General features: G+C 38.7%; 1 protein-coding gene across 7 annotated transcripts in view; it reads right to left on the reverse strand.

Moving 5' to 3' along the window:
* Nucleotides 1–17,672, reverse strand: part of LOC129720935 (uncharacterized) — a 233,423-nt gene that overhangs the window by 46,482 nt on the left and 169,269 nt on the right. For all 7 annotated transcript variants that reach the window (XM_055672864.1, XM_055672865.1, XM_055672866.1 and 4 more), the window contains exons 3-5: nucleotides 16,848–17,019; nucleotides 16,479–16,584; nucleotides 14,671–14,852 (exon numbers count right to left, since the gene is read on the reverse strand). In XM_055672864.1, the coding sequence (XP_055528839.1) occupies nucleotides 14,671–14,852; nucleotides 16,479–16,584; nucleotides 16,848–17,019 (460 nt within the window). The remainder of the gene's footprint in view (nucleotides 1–14,670; nucleotides 14,853–16,478; nucleotides 16,585–16,847; nucleotides 17,020–17,672) is intronic.

The following is a 17,672-nucleotide window of genomic DNA, read 5'->3' on the forward strand; positions in this document are numbered from 1 at the left end:
GTAATAAAGAAGCAGAGGATGGACCAGCTAGTAACTTTCAGTCAAGCTGCCGTTCAAACCACTCTACAATATTGTTTTGAATAACGAAAAAAAACTTAGTTGGAATAATTCGTGTACTTAAAACCTTAAGGGAAATGAGGAAAGATTTACATAATATACTGAAATCTACAAACTCTGGCGAATTTTTTTTGTATAATCTAGAAAATGGAAATCCCGAATCCAGAGTTTATAAAGCAAATTAAAATACAAAATCACAAAATTTAGAAGGATCTGTTATATACCTGCTCCTGAGCCCTTTTAATTGTTTCTTAGAATCCTTTTTAAAGTGTTTTAAAATGTCTTGTTAAATCTGTAGGACTGCAAGGATTCCTAAAAGTATTACAATTAACCTAGAAGATTAAAAAAAGTTGGATTACGGCTTACTTATTTAAGACCCTGCAAAATATGTTCTGAGTACAACTGAAAACAACTGAAATACCGAATTTCATGGTACTTTAGGTACTGAAGGATACCATGGTATGAGCCATGAGGAGAAAAAGCTAAAATCTCTTTATGAAGGTAACTTGGCAATAATCACTAACTTTTTTACCATTAGCGATTTTATCTAAGTAAACTCAGCACTCCACTGGCGATAATAACTCGCCTCCAACCGTTACCCTGGCAATAATTACAACTAATCACCTAGCCTACTGAGTCAACAGCACAAAATGTGTTCTAATTAAATTCAGCCATGCTGAAGTTTGTGAACGACCGCCGACCGCCTATTCATGCGCAGTCCGCACCAGCCTCTTACCAGCCACCGCACCCCATGGGAAACAACTCTAGCAGAAGTGCCAAAAACTAATGCTGCCAGCCCCATTGAGCTCCCTAACAACCACATTACGCGCAGGAATTAATTGCCTATCGAAATCAATATGAGATCTACTGCAACCTAATGCAGCAGGCCGGCACTAACGATGTTGAAGTTATGTGTGCACCCTTTTCACATGAATGCACCACACGGGCATAGATTCCCGTTGAGCCCGTTCATTGTGCAGATTAGGGTCCAATCATTTCCGAAATATTCCGCACTCATCACATCATCTAATTTCAAGATCGCCTCTGACACTAACATGCCTGCAACCACATACACATGCACATACACGGTTGACATCTCTATATGCACGGTGGTGAAAGTCCGGACGAATGCCGTGACCACTCGGCCACAACTGGCGGTATCCAAATTGGAAGGTTGGTCTGGATAGGACGTTGTTAGCAGAGCAATTGTTCCGGTTTTTGGGGCATTAGCGGCGACGGTAATGGCGGTATCGTATTATCACATTTATATAACCACATTTGTTCTGTTTTGCTCGCACTGCTTAACAAGGCGGCCTTCTGCTTGGGAGATCCGTTACAGCCATTCGAGTGTGCAATCGGAACAGGATTAAAGTGGGGTTAGCGTTGAATGATTGCGTATTACATATTACAACACTCCACAGCAAACGCTAATTAAGGAATGTATCTTTCTGGTAAATCAAAGAGTTTACTCAGTTGAATGAACGATTTGAGGTAAAGTCGCTTCTTTTCTTAATATGAAACAAATCATTTTAGGCTCAAAAATGTAAAATTAACCAATGATTATGTTTAACATACCAGTAAAATAAAAATGTTGTGTGTAAAATACCCCAGTCCTGAATTTATAGATTTTTTAAACTCCCTGAATTGGTTCAGAAAATTGAAGACTATCACATAGATTGAGAAAATTAGAAAATGAAATTACTTTTGCCTTGACACTTTTCTAAGAAACGAAATTGTAAATACATTGCCAACTAAGCGGGTATCTTTACTAGTGCCTGTTGTCGGTATATTTTATTAAAGCCTATTCAATCCTGATCCTAAACCCAAATTCAGGATTTTAGACTGTCTGTCAAAGGTAAAACTAATCTCTGCGGAAGCTCTTGACCTTGAATTTGCTCCATGTACTTGTCCGTCTTAATAAGTAGCTTGGAAACATAAATTCCTCGTCATAGCATTTTTCACCAAACCACCAAACAAGGGGTATGTAGCTACTAGGCGATGCAATTCATTAATTAAAATGTGCTGCCTTTCCACGACCTGTTTATTAATTAAGCAGTAGCGAAAAAGTTAATATTGACCTCGAAAGCGTCTTGCGTCTCGCCAGGGAACCGTACGAAACCGTGAGATTGTTACCGACGCAGTCAAGCTCCAGTCAAACGACAGCCACTAAAAGCACGTTGAATGTGACGACGATGTGTCAATTAATCATCACTTCTCCGAAAAGTGCCCCAGACCCCCGCCGCTGTGGGGTGGGTAATGTGTATAAATACAGGCATATACATACACATGACTGATCAAAGGCAACAAGCATTTGTCACAGACCGTATAAACATGATAGACGGAGACGGTGCTAGAGAAATGGAGCGAGAGAGAAAGATACAGGGACTATCATTCGGCCATTGCAGGTTTGATAAATGACTTTTCGAGACAATGAATAATTCGCACGATGTGTTTGATATGTGGTATTTCACGATTGGAAGAGGAGCAAAGCTCTGTACCCTGTGCTGTGATAGAGGAAGTTAATGTTTTCTAATACGTCAGCAAGAGCAATGGCACGTTGCGTATGACACTCGGTAGTCAACGACCGCCGAGTAGCAGCATGCATGGCAAAGGCATCTGATTTCTGTACCTTTGCAAAAATCACCATGATAGCCTAGAAAGTCAGTCCACCGATTGACCAGTACTCGGAGCCAAACAAATGTTGGAATGAATGTCGGTACATGCGAAGAGCATGTTTCGGGCGCTACTGCAAGTAAAGCTCCCACTCTGCTCGGCCAGTTTCGAACGATGAGCAAAGGTGTCACATGGCTGTTGTGCTCATCTCTGGATGCCTCTGACAGATGAGAAGTTTAATTAATTATAAAACCACTGACTGCTACTTTAGTGAGTCTGATCAGAACCTTTTGTCCGCATAGAAGGATAGTTCCCGACAGCGGAGTTTCATATAATTAGCGAAATTTGCTCGTTACGCGCGTAGTACCTATCGTTCTGATTCATCCCGTTATGCGCGATAACAAAGAAGTGGCGGAAAATGATCTGTTGCCACGGTCATATTTTGTCACTAGTTGGGAGGTGAAGCAAATGATGATAATCGTCGCTATTATTACTTAAATTGATTTACTTTCAACACCAGACAAGGAAAAGCATTTTCGGTTTGGGAAATGGATTATTAAAACAAAATTCAAATCAGTAAATGATGATATTCCAACAAATGACTAGATATTGGTATGGATGACAAATTCCCTATTACAGCTGCATCCGATTTTTGTACAAAGAGATTACTTCCAACGAATTGAAAAAACTAATTACCGTTAATAGAGGAGCGAAAGGATGCGAACAAAAAAATGCAAATTGTCGATACTTTTGTACTAATGCGATACAAAAATAAGAGTTTTACATGAAGACAATGAAAGTAGTTTTACGAAAGTGCGAGAGAATCTGCGTAATCGAGACTGTGTCATTCGGTGTCCTCCCCCCTGGATACGTTTGACAGAAAGACTCCGTTATGCAGAACAGAAGTGATAGTGCATAAATGGAACGAAGAAGGAAAACCAGAATGTATCGGATGTTCGTATTCCAATTTTCGTTCTATTTAGTTGAAACGTTTTTTTATTTTGCTCAAACGAAACCGTAAACAAGAATAAAAACGTATGGAATAGATTTGAACAGAATAGAAGTTTTGGAAGCGAAAAATTGGAAATAGTGTTAGCAATTTAATAAAACTCCTTGTTACAGAAAAAAAGCAGTTGTCTCCACAGTGCTCATTCCTAGTTAAACATTAAAATTAAAGAAATATGTACGGAATCAACAGTAGAATCACACAAAGTTGTCGATAATGATCACCAAAAAATTCAAGTGATAGCGAAGAGAATCGCATCGTCATAAATAAAAGCTAAAATTTATAGACTCTCGTGTCATATAATCCATTCCATGAAATCAATATGAAACTAGTAACGAGAAGTTTGATGTACAAAAGGGCACCAGGGAAAAGAAATTGTCGAAATTTTCAAACAATTCATCAATTCGGCCAGTGATTTGTTCATACGAAAGATATAGTGAAAGTCACAATTGACTCGGATGTAGCAGTTTTTCAACACTATAGCTTTTGTCAATGATTGCTTCAATGAACCGAGAGGGCACACTAAATTAGCTTCGTCAATATTAATGAATCCAAGCAGATTCAAATCTGCACCGGAAGCACAACTAAATGCAAACATATTTTCTGTCTGCGATGCCTCCGGCTTGTTCAACTAATCACTCTCATAGTTTTTCAAAATTCACTAGGTTTCTCCCATTCCAAAACAGCCATTTTTGCTTATTTTCCGCTGCATTTTAGTCACAGTCTTCTATTTTATTTTGTTTAAATCAACCCAAATAAACCCAACCCACATAAAACATTTCTCGACTTAAAATGAAATGAAATGACATTTCCATCGTTTGGCAACACTTTTATCAACTGGATAGAGAAAATCACTTCAAGTATGTTTAGTTTTGTGTGAGGACAATAGAAAGTGCAAAATTAAAATTGACGAATTGAACAAACCATGTCGGTAAGAGTTTTTTTCTCTATTTTTCTAAATTGTTAACATTTCAGGTAACTAAAATAGAAAATAAAAATATAAATAGAAAATAGAAAATTATAGCTAAAATAGCTATAATTTTCAGTTTCAATTTGGAAAAATTGAACTTAAGAACAAAAATGTTGCGGGGTGATATTTGATTGAAACAGTGTGATGCCATTTGACATCATTGGGCGTGCCAGGGACCAACACGCATTTTTTATTGTTTTGTGGCTAGGTTGTATTTCTTTTTGGGTATATCATGCATATTTTCAGCACTTCTTATGTGTATGATTTTTAGAAGGGCGTGCGTGGATTGCCTATAGTATCTCGTTCGGCAATTAAGAAACTTTTGTCAAATTTTGTGTGTAAAAATACATTAAATGCACGAACGCATTCGGACTGTTGATCGAAGCGACGTTCGTCAAATAGAGACGAAAACATTGTTTATGTGAAGAAATGGTATATGCCAATCATCGGATCATCTTTAGAGACTTTTGACGTAGGACTACGTCTATCTGGAAGTTCGGTACCTGAATTTGAAAATCTAGTCATTCAACCAGGGAAAACCACGAAAAAGTGGTCAGGTTTTGAGTGCTTATTTTTCAGTCATTTATAAGCTGGTTTTCGAGGTTTTGGCATTAATCGATCAGAAATTCTTTTACGGTTAAATTTATGTAACAAAAACAACCTATTGTTTGAGATATACTATTGAAAAATTGGTAAATAACATCGATTGTCTAAATCATACCGAGCAGCCAATCACTACCTCTCTTCCCAAGCACAGTCGACACTAACGGATTCAACCGATCTGACTTTGTTGTTATTATTGTTGTCACTTTCTGTTTCCGATGCTTGCTTACGTTCCTTATCATTCCATATTCTTTCCAACTCCTCCTTCTTTCTAACTAACTGACGAAGTCTTGATATAAAAGGTACCATTCGAACATTTTACCCCATCAGTTTCATTACTAAACCGTTCCGGTGACATACGGACGCTAGGTGTTAGCAGCTGAAAGGAGGAAAGACAAAATAGTACCGGTCATCTCGTGCCGGTTTCACCCTTAATGCTGGTGGCTGTTGGTAGTACATCGCTACTGCTTTTCTAATTCGAATATTTGCGAAGTGGGGATGCCAATATAAATAAGGTTTCATTCATATATTTTATTTATATTAATTATTTATTATTGTTCAAAGCGCTCTAATGCCAGCAAATAAGAATGCACTGTTAGATAAAAAATTTAGAAAAATACCGTAGTCCTACGGCACGCGGTCGTGTCTTTGATACCACCCTCCTACTATTTCTTATTTCCCAAACTGGAAAGGCCCATGAAAGGACGCTACACTACGATTAAGGAGAGTTGGGCAGGAAGAAGGAACAAGATCACAGAAAGTGATTTTTTGAAGTACTTCAAGGATTGGAATATCTGAAAGGGACAAAGGATGTGATTAAATAAACAATTTTTTAAAGAGAGAAAATTCGCGTTTCTTTTTCAACAGACTTTGTTGTATCGACCATGAAGAAACGATGAGGAGCTGGAGATGGAGAAATGTAGATAAGTATTACTAAAAGCATGCATGAAAAAGTTTTTGTTAGAAAAATATGTTTTTCCTTAAGAGTCCCCACTTTAATTTGTTCAGAAGAATTTTAGGCAACTATGCCCGCTATCGCACAAAAGCAGCTTTTTACTAGAGTAAGTGTCGCTTTACCAAATGGCCCTGCCTAGTTTAGGCAGACGGGAGCTCTTAAACAAGTAAAACAATACTATTCCAATTTACTGGGTCTATAATTCTGTCGACCGTGCTTGGGAAAGTAAGCATAAGAATAGTACAATAGTTCGAATAATCAAATTACAATTTTCTGCATTTGGGCGTATGTCCTAAGAAGCATTGGAAATAGCACATATTTTTCGCTTTTTCCCTTTTTTATATTTTTATTTTCAACTTTTTCAACTTGGCACTTGGAATGACTCTGCTCGAACCGGCACGCGCTGGCATCTTGGCCAGAGAGCTACGGAAGGCAAAAGTGGAGGTAGCGGCTATACAAGAAGTGCGTTGGCCTAAAATCGGAAAACGTGAATTCCGAGCGGTTGATCCGACCGCTGCCACCCTTTTCAGGTACCACATCTACTACAGTGGCGGCGACGGAGCGGAACGGGGCGTCGATTTTTGTTGCTACTCGGAAACCAAATGAAGCGTGGCCTATTGATTAAGCGAGGCCAGTTTCTTCAATTACAGCCTTATCAACAGGTACGCGCTGACAAACGATAAAACCGATTACGTAAAGGAGTTCTATGAGCTGCTTGAAAAACCGTATGGAGAGTGCCCACAACATGATATAAAGATCGTGGTCGGAGATACGAACGCACAAGTCGAACGGGAGGAGTTCTTTCGTCCCATTATTGGTAGGGAAAGCCTTCACTCTACCACCAACGACAACGACTTGAGATTAGTGAACTACGCCGCGGCTAGGGAAATGGCCATCTGAAGTACCCATTTTGCACGTCTGAATATTCGGAAGCACACCTGGAGACACCCCAAAGGAGAGGCCTGCTCCCAGATCGACCACATGCTGATCGACGGCCGGCACTTTTCAGACGTCATAGATGTGCGGTCCTTTCGAGGGCCAAACATCGACTCGGATCACTTTCTTGTGGTAGGCAAGATTCGCGCCCGGCTGTCCAACGTATTTAAATCTAGATCGGCGACGAAGATACGTCTGAACTAGGGATGTTGCGGATATCCGCATCTGCATCCGCAAATGCGGAACATCATACCATGTGGATATTTAAAAAAAAATATCGCTTCATAAAATTTTCCTTGGTGTATTTAATGCACGCTTAAATAACTTTTGCACTGGAGAGGGACATGGCCATGTGAAATAAGCAAAATAAAATACAAGGGATGCTACGGATATCCGCATCCGCGAATACGGAACATCCGCATCAAAATTGTCATCCGCATCTACATCTGCATCCGTAATCACATATCCGCATTCGCATCTGCGCATCTGCAGACACTGCCTAAACGAAGAACATGGCGGCTGGCAGAGAGCGTGGTAGTTCTGCGGGTGTAGGTTTTAGGGTTGAGATGGATGTGGATATTTTTGAAGTGGTCGACAAATTTGGTTGTCTTGATACTCTCGTGACATGTGCCAACGAGGTGAGCCGCGAGGTGTGAAGACGGATGAAGGCGGCAACGAATAGAATCCGGCGATCAATACTCGGAGGCGAACTAGAGAACGCGGTATGGCGCAGGCGCATGAATCATGAACTGTACGAAGTATACAAACACGCTGATATTGGAAAGCTGATGAAACACGGCAGGTTATAGTGGGCTGGCCACGTAGCACGGATGGTGGATGAGCGACCGGCAAAGATAATATTTAGCAGAGAACCGGACAGAGGCCGACGACTTCGAGGCAGACCTCGCACGCGTTGGATGTGTGCTGTCGACGAGGATGACAAAGCAGCGGGTGTAATGGGAGACTGGAAAGGAGCAGCCCAAGACCCAGTTTTGTAAAGACGTATTCTGGAATCGGCATAGGATCTCAAAGATCTGTCGCCATAGAAGTAAGTAAGATTTTCATTCTACATCCTTATGTACCCGAACTTCCTAATAAACTCAGTTCTATGTCAAAAAATAAACAGCAATAAATTATAACAGTCACTGATGGCGTTGATGGCTAGAAAAGCAGTGCAGATGAAGTGATGACATGATGTTTGGACAACCATAGGTGTCAGTTAGAATACTATGTGCAGTTTTAATAATGATGTCCTTCCATCGCTGTACTACGCAAGTAATACACAAAACATGTTAGAAAAGAATTCACAATGACAATAGTCATATAAGAGTACTATAAGCGCAATTGAAAACTTGTGTTGTTATATTCTTATTCTCGAGATGTTCTTTTATAGCATAATTGTATTACATCGATTATTGAATATAAACTGCCGCTGCTCGTCTGTAACTTGTGTTTATGATGTTATGCACAGAAAACAACTTAAAATACATCATTTACGAGAAGTTGTTTTTCATCAGTGATTCAACCACATTTCGAAAACAAGCTCGGTTTTTCCTGGTTTTGGAGATGTTTTTCAATAGCAGTGATTAAGCGAACAATAACTATTACATGAACGGCACTTGTTTTTAAGTTGTCTTCCAGATGTTTACACTATTAGAAAAACTGTGTATGAAATGCTCAGCTCATAACAGAAATTCTGTTATATTTTAAGTCTAGATGACGTTGAAACTATGCGAAAAAAACTTTGATATTTAAGCTACAGAAACAATCCATTTTGAAAGATTGTACATTGCTTTTTATAATCAATTTATAATTAATTGAAAGTGCCACTGACGAGACAATTTTCGATCTAGTTGCACTGCGCGTAACAATACATTTGCGCATGCGCTGGGTAAATGTTGTCATAGCAACGCATTCGCGCATGCGCTTTGTTATGGCGAATTCTGACCCACGAATGCGCGAATTTCTTTATTGCACTGGGTCAGTGCAGATCTATTCAAGAAAAAAACGACATTGCCATTTGCTACGCATGTAAGAAAGAGATGCCAGATAGTTGTTTACGAACTAAGCCCATGCGGTGGTGGGGTAAATTGACTCTCCGCAATGAAATAATTCAGCGAACATTCTGTATTGCATAATCTGTTTTCCACTTATTGACAAACAGAAAACGGTATCCAATGAATGGCGCATGATTTTTTCAGATGTAAAACACAATGTTTCACCATGAAATTTGACGCGCACGTAGAACTTTGTATTACAAGCATCGAAAGGTTGATCCAATATTGTTCCTTATTTTTCGGTGATTATTGGAAACGCCACAATCACTATTTTTTATTGTTTATAATATAAATCAGCACCGTTCTGCAATCTTTTTCTTTTGAAGTTTTATACTTGCGTCGACGATGTTTTGATTAGTTAGCAATTACAACTTGAAAACAACTTGTTTTGAACGTTTTCTTATCGTATTGGTACTCGAGATGTATTTTGCAGCTTCAGTCTAACAAGTTGGCTTGCTTTCATGAAGTTATATAATACTTCATATAGCACCTGTACTTGTTATAGTAGCCTTCAATATTTGCGCTTTTCTGGTGATACAAATGTCATGGAAAAGGTAGTGTCAACTGAAATCTATAACTGAAGGTTGTATTAGAGGAGTTATCCCAACTGTTCTATAACAACGTGTATTACTTGGGTAATGGTAATATACCAACCAGCGAACAGATCCTCATAGAGCAGCAGCATATCGGGGTTTCTCCATGGCAGAGTGCAGTGCAAGATCAGCGACAAAGTCGTAACGCATCAACTGTCCTCCACTAATGTGGTAATCATAAACCAAAGGATACTTTTTCGATTAAAGCTGTTTACAGAGCAACTAGCGATACTAATCAACAAATAATGAGCAATCGTTATGAGTTTGCATGAGTTTACAGATTTAAGTATCGTCTTCGTGTAATAATCTTGTTCCAGGAGGCAAAAGTCTGGTAATATCGTTTATGAATAAAAACTAGAACTCCCAAAATACTACCCTGAGGTACTCCGACGCTGCTACGGAATCAGCTAGATTGAGGCGTACCCAATTTATTGGTAGTTTGCAATCACAAAGATCAAAATCTACTCATGGTACCATCTCAGCTGAAGCACTTAGTTTATCGCAATTAGTACATAATATGCCGTGGGCGACACGATCGAATGCGGCTTTTAAGTCCGTATAGACCGCATCAACTTAAAAATTTTGATCCATACAACGTAAACGGAATGATGTAAGCTTAGGCTGACCAGACGGAATGAAAAATAAGTTTCCAAGCAGCCTGGAGTTTTTTTAATATTACTGAGTACATTTTGTGCCTTAATGACAGCACCGCACCAATGGAAAGGACATCCCCTATCGTGAACTAACGAAAAAGTCGCGATTAAATGTTGAGATCATGATAATTGTTAGTCAAAATCTCGATCATGCATGTGACGTTATTGCAACAAATCACACTCTTCTACGCTGAATTTCATCAAACGCTAAGTATCGTACAGGATCGGGTACCCAGTCAACATTTTCATACGTATAATAATGTTTTGATTCCAAGATCCGCACTCATATATATCATACAAACTCGCATTATATGCGCAAAAACAGCATATACGTACTATTTTGGAGGCAACAAACATACTGAGGAATAATGGTATGCAATTAATTGATATACGTATTTTTATACGATAATATCCGATAGAAAGTGATTTGTTTCACATTGTCTTATAACTCTAAGCCTGCAATCGTGAATCGGCAAGACTCCACCATGATATACAATTATAGATGAATTTCTGCGCATGATAGAAAGCGTTTTATACGATTTCGATTTCGTTGAGATATATTTGCGATAATTTTTATACATTTATTTACGATTTGTGGTTAACTGGGTAGGTTCATCAAAGCAACGTTTGCATGCTTTGGTTAGTAAAAAAATTTCAAAAATCAATCTTATTGTGTGTCACGTTTTTTTAACCAGTTTGTTCTGTTTTTTTCCGTGAAAATCAGGTCAGCCTTTGTAAGCTCCATGATCAGCCGGGGTAAAAACTGTGCTTAGCAGTAAAGCTGTAGTTTTTCACGCAGAACATTAAATGGTCTTGGACTATGGCCTTAATAACTTTCTAGCAGGCGCACAGAGATGAAATTTCACGATATCGTTCCACGCTGCGTTTATCGCCCTTTCTGAAAATCGGGAAAATGTAGCATTCTTTCCAGTTACTGGGGAATCGTTAACAGTGTTGAAAAATGTTGAAATAGAGATTTTAAAACCTCGGAGTTGTTTCTCAAAAAGACAGCCAAAATGCCAGAAGCCTCCACAATGTCCTCATTCGTAACACTATGTTATGTTATTCATATTGATATCTGACGTAATTTGATGGAAATCATCCATTTGAAAAATTTTTTCCTAGGAATAGATTCTCGAACCTGAAAACCATCTACTTTCCAATGTAGACACTCACCTTGGTAATTCAATCGGCACCAAAGATGGGATTTTTTCATAGTGATAGTTCCTTATGTGAACCAATCCCCAAATTTTGAGCCAAATCTGGAAATTTGTTGACATATACTGCTTAAAAACTAGCATTATATGCTCTGCAGCAACGTATGTTACTTAAGTGTCGATGGCAATAGCTCATTTACAGCATTCCCAATTTCTCATCTTATTAATATAAATGAAAAATTAAATATTCAAAGACTTTCATTCATTTACCCATATGGATTTAAACTCTCATTCATTGTACATTCCGGATCTGGGAAGATTTTTCGTGGGTATTTCCAACTTAATTTTGTACTTTTTATTACAGCTCCACAGTCATGTGTTATTATTCGCTTCTCTTCCAATCCAATGCAGGATAAAAGGTTCAAATTTCATGTTTCCAATTAAAGCACTTTATTTTTATAATAAAGCCATACAAACTTTACTCGGGCATTAAATTTAAAACTTATTACGATCATTACAACAAGCTAGTACAATGCACCTCCGTCAAACCCGTGACGATGGAGTGGCATGGTAACTGTTGTCGCGGTAGAGTTGAGGCAATCAAAAATTGTGTCAGTCAGTGCCAGTCTAAGTTCGGAAAAGACATCAAGAAGTGAATTGGTATCCAGTTTACTAATTAGTGAGTTGCCATCGTTCCGTACTACACCAAGGGGTACGACGTAAAACAAACGCAAATAGCTGCTGCAAACATTTACAATCAACTTTTCATGTTTCTGTTTTTCTCTTTTTTTTTCATAAGATTCAACTAGCGACTGCCATTTTTCTTTTCCCTCTCTCCAGCTGGTCATACCACAATCGGGAAAGCTTTTTACCATTAGTTATTTTGGCCAGTTGTCGTGCAAAATGAATGAACGGAGAAACAGGCAGAACACGCTAATTAAAAACCAGTCCTCTGAAGAAACCATTTTTCTTCGTTAAGTATGTATTTTCCTTGCTTCTCTGTGTTTCTGAACAAGCTTGCATTTTCTTACAACTAGCTTTTTCAGCATGCGTCTGTCTAGCTTTATCCTCGGATTACCGGAGAAAGTGTGCGGTTGTAATTTAAATAAACACAAAACCACTCCAAGTCCGTTCGTACTACTTTGGAAGTTTCGCGAAAAAAAATGTGAATAGGTACAGCTGATTGCAGATTTTCTGTTTCGAGATTTTGTTTCTCAACTGGACACTGAAATCCAAAGTTTGTGCTATTAACATAAATTCAAATATCAGCTCACAACTTGCATTCACAATTAAAACCAGTATCTGGTGCATTTATTTTCTAATAAGATGAATAACAACTCGAAATCGACTTTATCGAGAAGATGCGTCAAGTCGACTAATCCTACGAAATCACTCACTTGATTCATTCTTAATCTATTATTTATCATCGCTGGTGTTAAATAAATGTGTTACAGCGTTCTGTCGAGAAGTGCGAAACCATTTGTACAACTATCACAAACATTGAAGCAGCACCCATTACTATGCCCTCGGTACAAGTAGTGCTTCGGTCCAGATTTATGGGGTGCTCGGGACAAGCCGAGCGAGGCAATTAATAAAAATTTCCTCTGCTTACAAGAAACAGCCACCAACAAGAAGGCGAGTTTTCCACCGCACCCGTAAAAGTTATCATGCAAAACAAATTGAAATAACACATCCATCTTGTCTAGAGTCACCACTACTGCTAGGAGTGGTTCTCGAGCGTGGTTACACAACCACACCGACCAAAGTTGGCAGGAAAAGGTACCACAAACCAGCAGCAGTCAGTGTACCAAAAATCCGTGGTGAACGTTTTCAGGATGTAGGGTGCTATTTATTAGCCTACACTGATGTGCCACGCACTCGTAAACATTAATAACTACGAAAAGGAAAGAAGCAGGATAAGCTTATGGGACCAAACGACATTGGCAGACAAGAAGTCTTTGTCTTTTGTTTTGTTTTTTCATTCCAACGCACATTGCCAAAAATATATCTGGCACAGTCAAGTTGAAATGTTACGTCCGCATGTGAGTAGACAGGATTCGAACAAATCAAATAAACCACGTTGGTCCTACATCGAACTAAAAGTAACGTTATATCAAGAAATGACTGTTTTCGCAATTTTTGTTTTTAATCCTCGAAACATATTAGAAAAGATTTATACATAAAATGCATGGAAAAATAAGTGCTCACAAAATGTCCAACTAATCATTTCTAAGCGGCAACTTATTGACCCGACTTACGTATTGAGTAATGTTGCGGAAAATAATTTCCGGATTCTTGCCACATAACTTTTTTCAATTTCATGACTACACTGTTGATATGGTGATTGATAATATAGTGTTTACGAAAGGCTAATCGCAAAATCCTTTAATTTGCCAGCGACGGTAACATTACACTGCAATGGTCGACAAAAGCGAAAAAAAGGCTCTAGAGCTTAAACTGAAACAATAAAAGATTATAGCTTTTTACCCATTCCTTTGAATTTTGGTGCAGATCAATTACTCGCCGGGTTCGTCGTTTCCCTGTTTGCCCACAGGGAAACTTCAATAAAGTCTTCAGAGACTTCAATAGATCTCCCCGTGGGCACGACAATTCATGGCCAGGTCAAAGAAGAACGCTTAAGAACCTGCCTTTTCTTCAGATTAAGTTATCAAAATTTGGTTACTTTCACTATCACTAATTAACTTAGAGTAAAAGCACGCAGAGTAGATTTCTTCAGTTGCAAAAACAAACCTCTCAGAATAAAGCAGATTCCAGCAAAATAAATGAGCAAGGGGAGTGCGAACAGAATTATGAATTATCACATTCAATCACTGGTTCAACATATCGAGTCGTATTTCCAAACCAGTGCACACTCGCTACGGACAAGCAGACATGCCTTTGTGAAGAAACAACAAACAAAAGCGGCGAAAGAAAACAACACACACGAACAACAATAAAACATAAACAATTGCCAGTACACAAAACTCACGACAAAGAAAGGCACACGAAATCCGAGAAAGTGAAAAAAATCGCTTACTTTAACAAGCTTTCCGTGATGTCTGCCACTTACCGTAATAAATCGTCGAACGCTTTTTGGTGTAGGTGGTCTCCGGCACCATTAGGAAGCACTCGATCGTGGTAGGACTTTCAAGCTCCTCCTTCGGTATGCTGCCACTGATGGACACGTTATACAAATTATTCTCACCCTGCACCGACTTGAGCTTTTGCGTTTCGAATAATTTATCGTTGATCCTGCGTGTGGTGTTCGAGCAGCGGTGAAAGGCGTTCCGTGCCCGATGTGCGGGAACATGTAAAAAGGCGGAAGAAAGAGAAAAAAAGCAGAATCGAAAATGTTTGCAAACGGTTTGATTTCGTGATTTTTTGTAATCTGTTGGTTGGGGATGTTTTTTTATTTATTGAGAATGACAATCTAGAAAAGCTTGATTCAGAAAAAATGAAAATCATCGTCCCGGAAAGTATCGCATTAACCTCTGGAGTGAAAGGAGTTCCAATTATCTGGATCGATTTTCTGTCTTTTGTGCAATGCAATAAATAGATTCGACATAAGGAATTCAGCCATCGTCTTGCTTTGTTATTCGAATACTCAAATGGAACCCGTAGGATAAAGTCATTTCTGGGGAGGTACTTTCAGGTTACATTTTCGTTGTGAGCTCCTCCCATGCATAGCTGTCACAATAACAATTATCCTGGTTCAATGGTGAAACTTTTTTACTTCGTGCTTCACATGGTACGGTGGTTTATCTTCATCTAGTCGGGCCCTTCGTCCATTGGATCCGGTGCGGTGGAGATAGCTCATGGGTTGTGGAAATAAATAATCATCACACAGCAATTTCGTGATACGGGTTTGCTACCTAATATATTTTGGCGTTTAGCTACGCACATTCACTAGAGTAGATTTATTTTCTTTCAACAAATCTTTCTCGTGAATTCAACAAAAGGATAAATGTGATGATATTATTAATATTTATCGCTTTATTCTACAACAAAATCGATACCCTTCACCAAGGAACACAAAGCAGTTGTTGGTTGCATGTCAGCAAAAGACAGATTGTGTTTCGAACAGAGAATCATTTTTCACCCCTTTGTAGGTTCAATTAACATGAATTTGATTCCTCAAGCGTGTTCTTAGAAAATATTCTGTTTATTAATAACCAGTTAATAGCATAAGAAAACCCGTTTGGATTGTTACAAGAGATTCAATCGATGACGTTTCCCAGAAGTTGCTTTTTATTCGTAAGCATCAATCTTATGCACGGCAAAGATCACAGTATAATTTATTCGAATTTAACCAAAGCTACGAAATCCATCGGAAAATTACCGAATTGAAATTCGGGCATGTCAAAACATTATGACAGCTAATATACACCACCAACGTTCTATCTCAGATTTGAATAACGCAGCGAATCTTTCAGGTGGCTAACTACCCGATTTTACGTTTACAATATTCGGTAAATATGCATATCGATCACGGTATCCGGTTAAGTTTTCGTCATCCAGCGAACCGTAAACACGGTCGCCATCAATCGAGTACACTTTTCATTTATGAAAAATTGGAAATTTAAAATTACTATTTCTCATTCCACCGCCGGTACCGTGGATAGGTTCCACCTATCCATCACTGTCACTTCACATACGCGGGAATGAACGATGTCCGGTCGTATAATGGATCACGACATCAAATTCGTTGGGCTTATTTTACAAAACAGATCCTCGTTTCCGCTTGAGCTCACTTTGCCCGTTCCCATTTACATACATGGTTGAAAAGTGTAGTTCGGGTCATTACAAGCTGAAGCTGCCGCGGCCGCTACTATGGATACACGGTTAAAACGATGGGAAGGGAAGTTTGATGACACTTACCGAATCTGCAGTTCCGGAAGCGGTGAAATGTCCCGTGCATGGCAGTCGACCGTAATGTAGCCATCCCCGTTTAGGTAGTAGTTGAGATCAAACTTGGACTCTTGAACTGTGAAATCAATTAGAAACGAAGCAGATTAACGCATCGAATGGCTTGAGTAAACTGCTGGGTGAATCATAATTTTGGACGACCTTTTTTGTTTACTCATAACATTTAAGAGATAAATAACTGAACTGAACTGAAAATAATGATCAATCAGTTTAAACAGCTCCTCGATATGCACAACCACATCAGGAACACCCTAACCTCTACTACTCTCGAACGGCATACTCTCACAGTGTAGAAAGAGTTGTTTAGGGACTTCGGCTTACCGATGATTTTCAGCTTGGCTGACTTCCGGTCAATCGAAGCGAACGTTTGAACCATGCAAGCGTACTCTCCGGTAAAGTTGGCCAGAGGTTTGATGATGGCCATCGCCCGATGCCTGTGCAACCGCTCTTGCGACACGACGTAGCTGGTATCGACACGATTCTTGAAGGCTTGCTGAAAGTAAAAATCGTGCAGAAGAGTTAATGTTAGAATCGTTACTTTACCTTTGTGGTAAGGTTACTAAAACACTTCTATCGTGCTATTTGCGAATGCCCAATTACGTATAACATCACTTTCAGACTCAATTATCTGGAAAATGGGGCATAATTGAATATTCGAATGGATTTATTTAATGCGTTCCTTTTTGTCAAAAATCTTCTAAAGTTCGCTATTTTTTGTACGTAAAGCGGTTTGGGGCCTAATAAAATATATTGTGGAAACGGAAGAGGATAGTTGACGGTTTCAGCAGATCGTATGTTTTATAGTCAAATTTCAATTTTTAGTTTTCTAAACAACAACTCATAAAAATGAACATTACTTCGATATGGTTTATTCTCATAGAAAATTTATTTAACCCCTCAATCTAGCAAAAAGTTATTCAGAAAGAAATTCAGCTATGCATTTTTTTTATTTTTTTTTTTTTTTTTGAATCAGCAACAACAAATTCCACAATTTTAGGGAACATTAGAGTAATTTTCGAAACAGCAAATATTTTATTTTCATTATTAAACACAATGCAAAAAAAAGATTGAAAGAAACCACTGGATGAAAGACATCGGCAAATCAAGCAATACAAAATAAATCAGTAAAATATTTTTTTTAAACGA

The sequence above is a fragment of the Wyeomyia smithii genome, chromosome 2 (assembly GCF_029784165.1).
Source record: "Wyeomyia smithii strain HCP4-BCI-WySm-NY-G18 chromosome 2, ASM2978416v1, whole genome shotgun sequence".
NCBI classification, from domain to species: domain Eukaryota; kingdom Metazoa; phylum Arthropoda; class Insecta; order Diptera; family Culicidae; genus Wyeomyia; species Wyeomyia smithii.